The 16,033-nt window shown below is 43.4% G+C and overlaps 1 protein-coding gene across 1 annotated transcript; it reads right to left on the bottom strand.

Annotated features, from left to right (window-relative positions):
- Positions 1 to 6,926: 6,926 nt before the first annotated feature.
- vps37c (VPS37C subunit of ESCRT-I) lies at positions 6,927 to 15,598 on the bottom strand. The gene is made up of 5 exons (XM_070828299.1): positions 15,120 to 15,598; positions 14,586 to 14,695; positions 11,672 to 11,843; positions 10,778 to 10,860; positions 6,927 to 8,095 (listed from the first exon to the last, which is right to left on the bottom strand). Exons 2-5 carry the CDS (start codon positions 14,676 to 14,678, stop codon positions 7,370 to 7,372), a joined length of 1,074 nt encoding a protein of 357 aa, XP_070684400.1. The 5' UTR covers positions 14,679 to 14,695; positions 15,120 to 15,598; the 3' UTR covers positions 6,927 to 7,369.
- Positions 15,599 to 16,033: the final 435 nt, after the last annotated feature.

Below are 16,033 nucleotides of genomic sequence, written 5' to 3'. Positions count from 1 at the left end.
GTATATTAAAGTACAATAATACATGGCAAATTGAAGTATTACTTTCCCCTATCTAACGTCTCATAAAACGGAAAAAAAGGTATCATGGGGAGACCCCTATAAAAAGCTCTAAAATGAGTGAAAAATTAGGGACTCGTTAACGAAAAATCCCTCAAAAAAAAAAAAAAAAAGACACACAATGAATCACAATGAAAATCACGTGACCACAATCGCGTGGGTGAAAAATCACCCGACGTTAGTGTTCTAGGGTTAAGGGTCGCGGCAGACAACCACTCACACCTACGGGCAACGCTGAGTCACCAGTTAACCTAACCTGCATGTCTTTGGACTGATGGAGAAAGCCCGGAGAGAACACATAAACTTCACACAGAAAGGTTCGAGGCTCAAACCTGCCAGCCAGCGGATTGGGCCTGGAACCTTCTTGCTGTGAGGCAACAGCGCCGATCACCACCGCACCACCGTGCTGCCCATAAATAACTTTGACAGTTAATATCTGTTCTACACCAACATGACCCGAGAGAGGTCATGTTGGTTTCACTCACAGTTCAGCTTGGAGAATCAGTCTCTGAGTTTCCAGTAATTTTCAGCCTGAGGCAGCAGAATGATTCATCTGTTGTCCTGACTGATCCTCATTTGCATGTTCAAGTGGTGATGCAGATCTCTATAGCTGTGAGCCAATGGACGCTCAAACATCGACTCTGCTACATAAAGTATCAGAAAGTGTGTGTGTAGCCTTCGTGTCCTAATGTAGACGTACTTAAAAGTTAACTTAAAATGACTGACTCACATCGCTCCATCTTTAATCGTTTACCAGAAAGGAGTCACAGTGGGTGTAGTGTAGATGGGTGTGAGTGTTGTCGTACTTGAACTGGAGCTCACGGTTAACAAAGCATCGCTGTCCTTTTGTCGGCCCTTTCGATTGTCCTGAGAAGTGCTCATCAGGCCGACTTCACGCTTGGCAGGTCGGGTGTGAAGTTGATCAGGTCAGCAGTTCTCCAAAATGCTGCAAGAAGCACTTCTGAGGGCAAAGCAAGGACACTAAAAAGGACATCGTTATACCAACGTTCTACTTGGTGCCAGACTTTGGTGACAATTCTACTGAAGTTTAAGGGGCAGAGACGCTAAAACCCAAAGTATCTATGTGGTGTGATCTTTGATGAAGAGATGCATTAACCAAATAAAAGAACACGTTACAGAGAATAGAACAGTGATATATCTGCCGTTGGTCTCCAAATAATACCCAAACATGATTATAGGCATACTTGACAGGGCTTATGCCGAGTCAGACTTGTGGCACTTGGGGCACCAATGTATGCTCTTGTGCTACACAGTGATGCAATGACTTTTCCTTTTTTAGTTTCCACGGAAACCACCAGCAGATAAATGAATGTGCACGTTTTCTTAAGTGTTTTTTTTTATTTGGTTGAGGCATTTCTTCATCAAAGCTCATACCATGTAGACATGTTGGGTTTTAGTGTCCCGTAGTGTTGAATTGGGGCAAAAGTCTGATGATATAATGACTCTTTCAGTTTCCTTGGGGCCAAGCAACAGAGTGGGTATATGCTGCAGACCGGCACTGCACTCGTATTAATAAAAAAAGTTATTGATAAGCACAGGCCCTGTTTGCGCTCACTGAGCGAACCTGCTCCAGCAACATCTCTGGAATGCAAAGTGTTTCGTTCCTCAAGCTACTAAACAAACAGCTCTTCAATATTTAGAAGTGAAGACTCAGAAAGTTTGGATTTTAGATCAACTTCTGTTTAATTATTCACAACTCCAAAAAAAGAGAAAGAAAACAAAAAAAAGGCTCTTTAACAATCCACAGCCGTTGCCGTCATCATCATCATCATCATCATCATCATCATCATCATCATCATCATCGTCATCATCATCATATAATTCATACAATTCAGGAGAACAGATAAACCATATGAATGCTCTTTCCCTCTGGATAATATTAATGCTAGACTATATTAGAACATCTCCCTTGTGCTTCCTCTAAAACACTGTAATACTATGATTACTGTTGTAGTCCTCAGTACAGACCCACTAGAATCATTCATGTCTTAAAGTTATGAAAATCTTGTCATGCTCAAATTTTTTTTTCAGTATTTTTATCTTTAATTGAGTCACCTTGTTGTCTCTCTCACACACACACACACACACACACACACACACACACACACACACACACACACACACACAGGCACGCACACACACCTGCTCTGTGAGCTCTGTGGCAGCAGCAACGCCTTCAGGTGGAGCATGCACCATCACATGCATGATACAGTCTGTCTGACCTGCTCATAGACACCATGCCTGTCGTGTACTGGTGGCAGTAAGGCACCCCTTCCAAAAGGCTTTGTGAATTGTAACAAATGGCACAGGAACAGTGGATCAGAGGAGGACGGGCGTCCTGCTGTTCAGAAGCTTAGTAGTAAAATCAGGTTTTCACTAAATTAGAAACAGGTCTGCCATTCAAACTACTTCTTATGTACAGATAAATTATTATTATATATTTATGGAACTGTAATGTAGCTTCCGGACACGTGAGCTGTGTCACTAAAAGAGTCGACGGGATACGGACAGCATGTCTGACCTGAGATTTGAAATAATATTTCACAAATAAGATGCAATACACCATATTTATGACTCATTCTGAACTGGATGACTTCTACCAACTCTGAAACACACACACATTTCTCCAAGTGACTCTGATGGCTGACATCAGTGTCAGTCTCTCTCAGACTAAATCAGGAATGACGGATTTATGAAAAGCTGCTGGAACCCAATCTGGAGAGTTGTTACAAGCTGGCAACCCAACAAGTTGTTCTTATATTCGACTTAGAATTAGACTAGATTAGTACATCATTTGTTAACAATTAATAAAGCCTTCAGTTACAGCTTATGATGCTTCGTAAAGGGTGCCTTATTTGAAGGTGGTGTCCCTGACTTATATCCAAAATAACTGCTGTGATCCTAGTCGTCTGCCATCATTCTCAGGCAACAGTTCTTCTTTTCAGAGCTTTTTCTTGATTTGATCCATTTTCCCCCAGACTGTACTACAGCCTTTATGCTACGACACCTATGTTAAAGCAGTCCAGGCCTGTGACTGAGGGCATCTGGATGGTTTCTCTCATTGCAGCCAGTCGGTAAGTCAGCGATCCACGAGACTTTGCTGATCTATCTAACAGAAGGATGATCCAACACATAATTCAAATGAACCATAATCCAATTCAATTTACATTTGCTGTTGCAGTCATATGACATCTAAAGACTCTTCTGGGGAAAAAAAAAAGTATGGTGTCAAAGATATGATGCATTTTAAAATTTCTGCTGTACAAAGAAAAGAACTTTGTAGTGTTCAGAGCGACCACTACTAGAAACTTAGTGCCTGTGTTGCCTTCAGATAACTTTGTTGGTCTCATGGTTGGATGAGCTTTGTCCATGATAAAGATGTCACAGTAGCACCCAGACTCTTTTGAACAATAAGTGTGTATGAAAGTGATATTTGGATTTGGAAGATTTGCTGTCCGAGCATTACACAGCTGTAGCTGCTGTTAAATTCAGCATTTAGCTCTGAATATGAAGAAAATGTTGTGAGGCCAAAGTGTGGCTGAACTTTATGAATTCAAAAACACCAACTTGTCTTGCTCACATTGCCCATCATTTCCACCAGATATAATAACTGAACGTGGCGGCTAAGCTTTATAATCCATTCAGAAAACAAAAGCAGACACGCCAAAACATCAGTTGTTAGCATTTCAGGGATTTTGGGTGATGACTAAGTTCTGAGTTATTGGTGTTGAAATCAGCTTTGACGTCCGGTCAGCCTGAGGAGGCCACTGGAGGTTGTCGGGAGATCACCGATTGGCTGCTGACCCGTGATGCACATCAGTGACAATGAACTCGTATGGCTCTATTAAAGAAACCAGCAGAAAGAAGCACCTCCTGACTTACAAAAAGAAGTAAGTTCTCGTTTTTGGATTCTCTGGTCAGTTTGTGACATGCAGAGTCGCGGTGTAATAATGAAGAGCTGATAAAAACCTGTGTATTGCTGCTCCGTAGTTACATCCAGTCAATCACAGCGCCACTAACCCTCTTAATGTAGCCGCATTTACACTTTTCAGACTGTAAATTGATGTCAGATTCAGTTATGATCTCGTAGCTTAATTTGAGCTCACTTTAATGATTCCCTTTTGTTTGGGGGGGGGGCTAACAGCAGTACAGTATTTTAGAGGCTAATTTAGATTCAGTTGAATCACTTCAAGATGCCGCTGAGCTCACTGAAGAAAAGAATATCATGATGTTTTCAAACAGTTATATGTTGAATTTACAACATATGTATGAGACAATGTTGGCACTTCAATTTAAAGACAAACTTTCTGACATTTTTACAGCATCCCTTGATTCCCTCCAATCCTCCTACTTCACCGATGTCGTTTTTGAGCTGTTTAGCTTCTTTTTACTTGTGATAATACTACCAAAGTGTTGTGAAGTAGCTGAGAGGAGATGTAAAATACAAAACATGAGCAGTTTGATGATATTTCAAGGTAACAATTTCACGTGATATTCTAGATTGGTGGTTATTTCAAAGTGTAATATAAATTTAGAGAAGTGGTTCCTACTTCTAAGCGATCCATAACCGATCCTTCGTTACCTACATTCCAATTTCTGTGACATTAGTTAAATCGATTCAGTTGGCACACCTGATCGCCAGCCTTTATACTTTCACTGCGTTCCACTACACAGACCACATAAATCCTCGCTGATAGAGTGAACTTGTAGAAATAAAACTATTTTCTTCTGGTAATCATTGTCAAGCATCAGTTCATGTTCAACGAGCAGATGTAGAAAGGAGGAGCAGGAGGAGGAGGAGGAGGAGAGTGATGGAGAGGAGGTGAGGACAGAGGAGGATACAGACAAAGTGGGAACAAAGAAGTGGAACCATGTTTGATTCTGCGTTGAAAACTGGTCTGTAAACGACAGAGACTCTTCGTCTCACGTCAGGGTGTAGCTACAGTGTCACCCTACATCTCCATCAAACAATCTATATTTCATTGCTAACACATCTAACCCGCTAAGACTTTTTATTTTTTTCACTTGCTCTGGGCATGAAACACCGTCATTGATTAGAGGGGATTTGCAGCGAACCTGCCTGGCTCTATGCATTTGCTGGAAATGATCAGTCTCCTTAAGCTCCCAAACAATCTGGCAACCCAAGCATTTGAAAAGTGACAAGAGATTTAAGACTCTGAGAAACAGTCCTGATGTGTTGGTGTGAGTTAGTGTTACATTTGTTGGGACGGGTGGGCCATCTACATCACCCTCTTACGTTGGAGCAAACAACTGGTCGTGCTTTGTCTTTCTAGACGTTTCTGTGGAATAAGATACGTACATGAGACTACAAATGTAAGATGTGCTAACAAAGGCTGCTAACAACTGAAAATGGACAAAGAATTGAGTCACACCTTGAGGAAGGCATTAAAATTTCAATTTGCTATACACAGGAAGGAAAGGTTTGTTAAGTACCCATCCACTTCAAAGAACTGCACTAATAACTTCTTTTAATATCAGTGGATCAGATGACTATGTGTAATGTTAAAGATAACATTACACTTAAGCTGCAGTGACAAACAGAGGACTACCAAGCTTTGCAGTTTCCTTCAGCGCCGGAGTCTTTTAAAAGCCCCCTTTAAGCTCATCTCGTGGGTTTTCCAACCAAACTCTAATAAACCCACTGAACACTGCCTGCTCAGCAGCAAACAGACACAGTTAGAGACTAGATGGTGAACACAGCGGTCTCTGTAGCAGCTAAAGAGACAGATGGGTACTCCAGCTCCAAAGACATGCACGTTAGGTTAACTGGTGTCTCTAAATTGCCCATAGGTGAGAAGGTGAGCGTGAGTGGTTGATGACCAGTCCAGGGTGCACCCCGCCTCTCGCCCAATGTCAGTTGGGATTGGCTCCAACTCCCCCGCGACCCTAAAGGACAAGCTGTATCGACAGTGGTGGAGATGCAGCTAAAAGAGTGAATATTGGACTCTGCTGTGTCTGCTGGATGCGTAAATAGGCAACTGTTCAATGATATTTAGGGGAGTTGCTGTTGCTGGGGCTGCTTGGTAGCTCTCAAGTCATGTTCTTGCTCGGAGCCTCTATAGTCTGGGCACCAGGCTGATGTGGGGCTTACTGAGAGACAGTCAGGGAAGCCGTTAACATGTTCGCTACCTCTATTGCACAAAACTAGAAACAAGCTGAAGACCTCGGAGAGAAGCCAAAGAGCTTGCTTGGAGTGCTTTTTTTTTTTTTTCCAGCTTCAGTACCTACTGCTACTGAATGAAATGGTGAACTGTCCTGAGAACAAAATACGAGGCGAAGTAAACCAGTAAAGGGAAAAACAGAAAAGAAGCAGGGGCTTTGGAGTGGAAACACAGCTGTGGCTTACTTCCTCTTTCAGCATTAATGTTAAATCAAAGGAAAATGCAAAGCACTGTCACTGTCACAAGGGTGAGTGGTTGCTGGAGTGACTGGTGGGTCTTCTGTCCACAGGTGATTGTGCATAATGAAATTCACCTGCCTCCCCTGTCTGGAAGAAGAGCTGATAGACCAGGCGGCTAGAGGTGAGAATATGGTTGCGGATCCACTTTAATTATTAGTTAGTTAATGAAACCAGGCCAGGACATAAACCTTCCACTAGGGGTTCTCCTATCAATGCAGACTGTGCTCATGAATAACAAGGTGAATCAGACAGAATCTGGTCAGACAGCAACTGGACACTGACGTAGTGTTACGAACACAGCTTTTTTTTTTTTTTTTCATGTATTTGTAATAAGGGGCAGTGTACTTGTGTGCAATGTGTTTAAGAACTTTCTGATTGCCAAATAGCAACATACAGACACACACACACACACACACACACACACACACACACACACACACACACACACACACTTAAGATGGAAGTGGAGGAGGGAGGGACTGATGGAAAGAGGGAGGACAATGAGTATATGAAGGGCCAGATACAAGTGTTATAACACTTTTAACACAACAACCTGAGACTAGTGTGGGGAAGTTGGTGGGCTGTAGGGTGAAAGAGGAAGGGTAAAGGAGAGAGAGAGAGAGAGACAGAGAGATCAACAGACTGATATTTAGAGAAAGAGAGAAATAGTGCAACAAAGATAAGTAAAGCAAGAGACCTCTTGAATCTGGGAGTATGGGAGAAAGGAGGAGGAAGGGTAGAAAAGGTAAAAAGACAAGGGGAGGAGGGGGAACTAGGGCAAGAAGACAGGAGTTCTGAAAGGGATGGAGAAGAAAAGGGTGAGACAGCAAAGAAGGAAAGGAGAATTCCGACAGAGGAGCAGTAGTGCCTTCAGGAGTACGGCTGTGGAACTCCATATCCTGGTCTGTAGATCGGCTTCCCTGTTGGCGACTGAGAATTGGGATAGGTTGGCCCGGCTGGGTAGCTGTAGCCACCGTAGCTATAGGAGGCTGGGTAGGGGGCAGGGCTGCTGTGGGGGTGGATGGGGGTGTATTGGCCGAACGCTGAGCCTGGGTGTGGGGCAGGGAAAGAGGGCTGGGTTGGGTAAGGGCAGGCGGGTGACGCCGGAGGCCCGAAAGCAGGCCTTGGGCCGGAGTAGCTCCCTGCTGGAGTGAAAGGTGATCCGGAACTTGGGTAAGGAGGGAACTGTGACGGGGGGTTGGCAGGGCCAGAGCTTGCTGCTGCCACAGGGGCAGGGTTGGGGGGGGACACGGGGTACGGGCTGTAGGGGAGGCCAGAGGAGCCCCCTGCAGAAGAGGAGGCCGGCTGCGAGGCGTTTTGGTAGCTGGACTGAGGTTTGGAGGTCGGCTGCTGCTGATTTGTTGTCGTTGCTGTTGTTGTCTGTTGATTCCATGGTGAGGGCGTGTTGGCGGGGTCCTGACTGATGCCTGTTGATGATGTCATGGCGGTAGGATTGCCCTCGCACCTCTGTCGTAGAATTTCCTGGAGTTTCTCTATCCGCACCCGTCTTTTGTGAGCGAGGGAGCGCAAGGAGAGGAAGCGGTCAAGGAAAGAGTCCAATGGCAGGGAGCCCTCCAGAAACTCATCTGCTAGAGCCTGCAGACAGAGACACACAACCAGTGACCGTGATTGCTTACTCCTGGGCAACACATACTACTGCAAGTACCAAACTCCTTCTCTAGACATCCCTCCAACCACAAAGTCCTCAGATTGATTACTGATTCTCTAATACACTAATTTTTGCTCGCTGTAGTGTCAATGCTCCACAAATCGCCATCGTCGTGGACATCTGGGTCAACTTTTTTTTCACCTTTATTGCTGAATCATGCATTAGGTAAAATAGAATTAAATGTTTGAATCAAGCATTCCCTCAGGAAGTGCACCAGGTTTTATGGCCAATTTTCACATAGTGGCCAAACTGTGCAATTACAACAATCGTCACGTGATGCCATTGGGCCCAAAAAGATTTTTTTCCATAGACTAACATTGTGAAGGAGACGCCTGCATGTCAGCAATTTTTTTGACCATCACAACCTCACTGACTCATTTCTCCATTAGAGTTTGATCCATTCTATACATTTGGAAAGTCTATAGGAGCCACGCGATTAAGTCATTTTATTCCCATTCAGGTTAACAAAGGGCTGACCGAAAGTTAGGCCCGAGACACCAGTGTGCACGCTCTATGGGCCCAACAATGCCCAAGTCTGACTAACATTCACGGGAATGAACAGGGCTGCATCCAGTTCTCTTTATACATTCATGGAGAGAAGAGAGAGCCGGCATAAGAGTTAAGCTAACCCACCTTGTTCCTACGGTTGCGCCTTGCTAATACGTTTGTGGGAAGGTCGAGTGGATGAAATGGGACTCGGGGCTGCCGAAACAACCAACAAATCAGAGACCGTTTGTGCCCAAATCTTTACAGAGACCTGGCTTCATCTAAATGTCCCCAATCAAACTACTGCCAGGTACCAGTCAAATAACATGACAGTCACATTACCTATTTGACTTATTACTATTCAGTGACCCAACGATTATAACATCTCTCTGGGACAGACAGACCATCTCCTCTTGTGCTGCTTTTGCCTTTTTAACAGCCATAAACGGATCAACGCTACATCAAACTTTAAAGATCACCTGAAGGGCAGACGCTTTAGTTCACAATCACCATGACAAAAGATAAAATAGTTGCTGCCTTCATAAGTTTTCAAAGTAAAATCCTGTCTGTGACTAATATAAACTGTTGTGCAGTGTTCTAGCATCTGATGAGCCTTTAAACTGAAATCTGTTTCTCAAACTGAACTTGGATTATATTTTATGTCTGAGTGACGTTCAACACGGCATCAGCGTCGACATATAATGTAGGATACTTAAGCAGCACAGTCGGGATGGTGCTACTGGTTTTTTGTTCTGAGTGTTCTGTGTTTAAAAGTATATTTTGATGTTGATTAAGATATTAAAATTCCTGTCTTTGATTTAAAAAGAATTCAATAGCGAGGGAAAGACTTCAGTTTAAATATCTGGAGCCATAAAAAATTTCAAACTCAAAACTAGGCTCCTGAGCTAAAAGAAGTTATAAACCATACAAGTGAATATGCAAAGCGTTACACATTTTAAGATGGTCATCAACGACCCTTCAGATTATAACTGAAGAGGAGAACATCCCCTTCCTTGCAAAATCATTTACACAAGGCAACAATTGTGGACCATATCAAATCACTGCATTACAAAGAGCTTTTAGTCAGGTAGAGTTTTATAGACAGAGATCAGGGTTCAGGGATTTAGAGATCAGGCTCCAAAATTAACACCCACCAAGCACCAAATGCAAGTTCATTTTCTGTTTGGCAAACAACCCTCAGGTTATCCACCACACAGGTGGACAAATGCTTGTGCCAAAACAGTCATGTAATAAACATAAACCATGCAGAGAGAGTCTAGCGCGTTCTCTTGTCATTTGTCGCACGCACGCACGCACGCACGCACGCACGCACGCACGCACGCACGCACGCACGCACGCACGCACGCACGCACGCACACACGCACACACGCACACACGCACACACGCACACACACACACACACACACACACACACACACACACACGGTACCGTTGTCACCGGCCTGCTGCTAGCTGATGCTAGTTAAATAGCTAATATATGGTGATATTTGGCGTCTTGGTTGCAGGCGGCATTGAGCTTCGGCAGCAAAGCGGTGTTAAGGTAGTCAGTGGTTGACAGGAGAGTCTTGGTATAAAGGACAAAGTCCACATGAAACGCTACCATATAAACATCTGTGAGACACCTGCAATCACCTACGTGTCAGCAAGACGGTCACTAAATGGTAGAAACACAAATATGCTTCGTTGGTATTCAGGTTATGGAAAGCTGAAGCACTACTGAATGTGAACCTGTGATTGTATTTAATATCATAATACAAACAAAAGTGTCCATTTTAATGGTTGTAAATGGGCTAAATATTCAAACTCGCTGCTTTGTTGAGCAACTTCTACTTCCAGCATTAAATCAATCCTTCCTGTCCAGAAGGCCCCGACTCATTTGTGGTTCTAATTGGTCCTTTAGTGCCGCCGTCAGTGCACTGGAAATATACTGTAGATAATGCTTATACGAAGCAGCGCTCACACCCAATGAGCCTCTTTTTATTTATACAGTTGTAACCACAGCAAAATTATTTCAGCACCTTTAGGTCAAATGCAAACAACCTTTAAGAATACATTCTACATTGTGCGAGTGTGTGTATCTTTGTCTGATGTTGAATTCTGACCTCTGACTCTGACTCAGTTTTGCCGCCCTCTGTCTGTAGTCTGGAGAACAACGCCTCTGGAGACACCTGACCCACCATCCCATCTGAGGAAGGAAACGCACATGGTAAGAGCATACAGTAGGAGACACACAGAGACACAGCGAGAGATAAAAATACACCCAAGCAGAGCACAGGAGAAACCGGTTCTGTTCGTTCGGGCGGCTCGCTCAAAGACAGCTGTGTGCAGTGACATTGTTATGATGGTGAATGAGTGTGTCTGGAGACAGAGAAGTGCACAAAGAGCTGAAATAGTCTACGCCCACACCATGCCATTCCCATTCAGTTATAAAAACACCTCCCTCCCCAATTTAGGTTGGAATAAAAGCAAATACTTAGCTTTCCAGAGGTCACACCTGACTCCAGGAGGAGAGAAAAATATATTCCTCTAAATGTTGGACACAGAAGTACACAAACAGCAGTTGAAGGTCTTGTTTATGCTCTCCTGCTCTGTCTGACTTTGCTGCGGTGACATAGTAGATTGTGGGCAGCGTGCTGTGACATCACTGTGCCCACAGTTGACCTGACCTCACCCAACCACCTCAGTCCACTACTAATGACGACTTCATTTTTCAGGTTATCTATTCCTTCATTTTACATTCCCAGACATCTTCTCCTCTATTACTTGACTAAAAAATATTGACGCATCACGTCTCAGCTCACATCGCATTATACCTAACCACACAGCCAGTCAGCGTGTAATAAAGCAAAAAAGAACTAGTTCTCCCCTGAATTTCCTTGGTTGATTTGACACGTGTGGGACTTAAATAGCAGATTTATTCTATTATGAAAGCAGTTAAAATTGGCTGTCAGGTTAGTTACAGCGACCCTCCTGCTCTCCCTCTATAGCTCTCCTACCTCTTAAGGAGCTATGTTGCCTGTAGGTTTCTCTGACGGCCTCTAGCTGGGAATATCTCTCCACCAGGACCTCCTTCTGTGACTCCAGACGAGGCTTCATGTCTAAGTTTTGCTCAGCCAGGCTGCGATTTGACGCCAGTGCCATCTCCCTCTCCAGCTGGATGTTCTGGATCTGGAGGGGAAAGAGAGAGAGAGACATCAAAAGGAAATTTGTGGATGCCACTAAATATGGAGGAACTTTTTCTTTTCTTTTTTTTTTTTTACAGTGCAAATCTCATTCTCTGGGATGTAGGGCCAAACAAACCCCAAACCTCAATACTCAAATATGTCAGTATCACCAGTTATCACAATCTGTAAGAGCTGAAAGCTGACATCTGCTAAGACAGTTCCTGATTTAAATTTGATTTTTCTTTTTTGTTCTTGAACACTTTCTTTAGCGTCTTTTGTTCACCTGAAAAAATTAGGGTTTTAAAGAAATATATGCTGGAAAAAGAGATTTAAAATAGTTTAAAAATAGCTTTGACAAAAAGTATCTTTTTATATACTGGGACCAAATTTCGTATTATACTGCTACTATCAACAAATTTCAAATGATATCAAATGATAATGCTTTCATATTTACACTTAGCTTAGCATGTGGTATACTGAAACTTTCATTCATATATTTTCTTTTTATGTTTGTGAATCCACTTATTAATGCACGTCATAGATACAATGTTGTGTCTCCCTAACAACATTTAGTTGGGCTACTTAAGTAAATCCCCTCAAGCAAAAGTAGGCTGTCTACTAACTTAACTGATTAGACTGCAAAAGGACTAAAACATCCTATTAAAAACAAGCCTACTAGCCCACATTAAGCATTTGAAAACAGATATAGCCTTCTTCACTGATATAGCCTACCTCACATGTGTGGTTCAGACTCTACTAGTCTGATGCACAGCTGACGCATCATATTGTCAATATGATGTGCAGCCTCTGAAACACTTCTGGATCCTAATGGATTTGTTGCTGTTGCTGGAAGGCTCCATAGCACACCTGTGATATTTATCTGCATTTATTCCCCAAACCGACCTGTCTGGTCACCTGCTGATCCGATATATATGATTTCCCTTTTATTGGACATTGGACAGACTGTACATCAGCTTCATAGCTTTCAAAACATTTCCCCTGGGCTTAGTCCTGATTCACTTCAGATGGAAATGAATCAACGACTCTTTTGATAATATATCAATTGATTATTAAAAAAAACAAACGTTAGTTGCATTGGCTGCCTTTCATTGCGGACCTTCTCACTGATTTGTGGTGTGGTTGTCTTGGAAGTCAGAGATTATGCAAGTTTGGACTATGAATGCTATGTCTACTTCTGATCCAGTTCCAACGACTGATACTTTTTTTCTTGTAGTGCTTCTGTTCAATCAGCAGCACTGCTGCAGAATTAGGAGTGCTGCTGCTAAAATCCTCCCAGTCCTCATTCCTCAAAGGGCATTTACTTAGCATAGCAAGTGGCGGAAAAGTGATGGTGAGTGCAGTGCGAGTTGTCAGTCAGACACTAAATTCACAGCATAAGTTATTAAACCCTGCTGCTTCCAAAGACCAAGAAAAGTCTTGTTGTTTCCCAAACTGCTAGAAAAAGTTACTCACAAAACTAAATGCAGTGTTAGGGTTAGTGTTAGGTTATAATGGAATTACAGCACTTCAGTAGATAGAAACAGCACTGAACCAAGTTGTCATCTGTGAGAGATCAGTAACTTTTTAGTTAATGTTTGTCCAAACACCCTCTTGTGTTCGGTTTACAGCTGGCGCTTGTTCAGTCACTTCCTTGCATGCAAATTTTGTCTGCTCCGTGATGCGCAGCACCTTCTTCAAATCGAATAAAAGTGAAATACAAGTCAGCTGACCTCTCGATTAAGCAAAAAAAAAAAAAAAATACATATCCACCTAAATCACAGGCAATGACTGTAGCCTACGTTTAGCTGGACACAGACTGCTTCAGCCTCTGCACAGTCAACAGTGCAGCTATATGGATGGACACTGGGATGCTTGTGTGTGTCTCATAATGTAACATAAGTACTTTTACCAGTAGTAAATTGAAAGAGCCCACTAAACCTGAAAGACTTCAGAGAGCAGCATGAGATGCCTTTGTCATTTTGAGCAGAGTTATGGGAAAGAATGCGAGGAGGAAGGGCTTCACACTTTCAAATTCAAATTGATGAGAACTACCGACTTCATTAAGGGCTTTGCACAGTTGACCACCAACATTTCGTCAGGTGTCCGTGAAGAAGGAAAGCATTCTTTACTCACTTCCCCTCACCCAGACTGTCCATTCAGTTTGGGTGGTTTTGTGTCATTTGGTTTGACCTACAGTAAAAGGCTCCACCAAGCAAGCAATGTGCAAGATTTGGAAGCAGAACGACTAGGAAGGTAGTGGTTTTGTGAACACAACATTTGACCATGGCTAAGGTTTGGGTGCATGCCGGTGAGTGAAAGGCCAAACCCAGATTGACTTAAATTTTGGATTAAGCTTTGTCCTTTTAGCATTTGGCTTTACTAGACAAATGTTTTTCCACTGCACTGTCCATCACTTTTGTATTTTATTTTATTTGCTAGGGGGCTATGCACCAAAAATGTCCCATACACAGCAACATACAAGCACAATGCAGCATCTCTATAGATACAGACACCAACACACATTTCTAATGGGTCATAAGTGTTGATTGAGAGGGATTATTTCAGTATGAATCAGCATGGAATGGTGTTTTTATTTGACAATCCTACTCATTCTACTTTCATGGGCTTCTATATCAAATCCCTAACTTTTCATTAAACCCTTTTATCTGAGAGCTCAGCCCGTCCGGAAGCCAGAAAATGGTGCCTTTCAGAGAGCTAAATGGAAAGTTATGCAAAAATGTTTTACCTCGTCAGACTCCAGAGCCATAGACTCCACCCTCTCCGGGTTGTCCAGGAGCTCCTGTAGCTCTGATTGGCTCAGGTCTTGGAGCTTCTCCATGTGATTTGCCAGGATGGCTGTCCGCCACAGAGGAAACCAGGAAATAACAGTTTAAAACAATGTTTGGGAAGAGAAAGTGGACAGTCAGAGGCCTGGTTTCTCTATTATGACGTTACTAACCTTTGGTGGATCACCAAGTAACTGACTTGTCAAGACATTGCTAACAAATGACAACAAAACAAACCATGTCACCCGCAGCCACTCTCTTAATAAAACAGCCACTATTTCAGTGGAATATGGCAAATGTGGGCATTTAATTATCAATACAAGCAGAGTGTAATATTATGTTCACAGCTGGCTAACAGCTAGCTAGCACGTTAAAGTCATAATATAGTACCATGTCGGGGTGAGTGACAGTAGGCCACAAAACAAAACAAGCTGCACAGGCGGACATACGTGACAGTGAAGCAAGAAACCCGGTGAAAACGAACTGGTACTTACACGATGCTAGCAAACCAAATTCAGGCTGACACTGACTGGTGGTGACATCCAACACCGGTCTATTTATTTCAACTGGCAGGTGACGTGACACGTCCTCAGGATCTCCGACCTGCCCTGACGGAATTCAGCGCAACGGAAAGCAACCGATTGGTTTTCGACGCACTTTTGCCGTCAAGCTAGGTGGCTACTCGCTAGCTACGACGTCCAATCGCACCTGAAGGTTCCGCGTTAAACAATCAGATGACAACAACAGTCGGTATGATCGCAATGTCAGGCACTTAGCCACCATCAACTTCGAGGGAAGCCCAGCGACTTGGCGATCAAAAACGGAGCACCGAATGACTCCGCTCGGACCTGACGAGCGATGCCAAACGCCTCTGTGTTCCGGCAATACTTATTAGCATGAACAGACAGCCACGGTCGACTAAATATGTTTCAAATTGACTCAATTTTCGCTTAAAGTTTCACTCCTCTCTGACAGAAACGACCGCCATTTTAGGAACCATCCACGTCCCACGGTTTGCGGGGGTGGAGGTGCTCGCACGAAACTAAAAACGGTCTAAGACGATACTTTCAACTGCGACGGTCTCCTGACTAATGGCTACAAACGTGTGGAATATTCAGTATTTGCCGACATACTCGGGTGTAATTATTTCAGCTGAGCTCCTTATCGCTGCTGTGTCCCCCACATCGCGGGATAATGGTGCGGTCCTGTGCTCAGCTGATATAAGGGGAACCCCTATGTGACGGCTATGTTCCATCTACCGCTGCCTGTCACAGCGCGTCCCCAGCACTTCTGCAGAGAAACAGAGAAATCTGTCCTCATCTGCTGCTGGAGGAGCTGCACGCCTCTGCTTTGCTGAATCACAAGAACACCCAGTCACAGCTGTAGAAATTAAAGGATGTGAGGAGTA

The sequence above is a fragment of the Pempheris klunzingeri genome, chromosome 3 (assembly GCF_042242105.1).
Source record: "Pempheris klunzingeri isolate RE-2024b chromosome 3, fPemKlu1.hap1, whole genome shotgun sequence".
Taxonomy (NCBI): domain Eukaryota; kingdom Metazoa; phylum Chordata; class Actinopteri; order Acropomatiformes; family Pempheridae; genus Pempheris; species Pempheris klunzingeri.
Note: the sequence above shows the minus strand (reverse complement) of the source record. Positions and strands in the feature narration are given on the sequence as shown.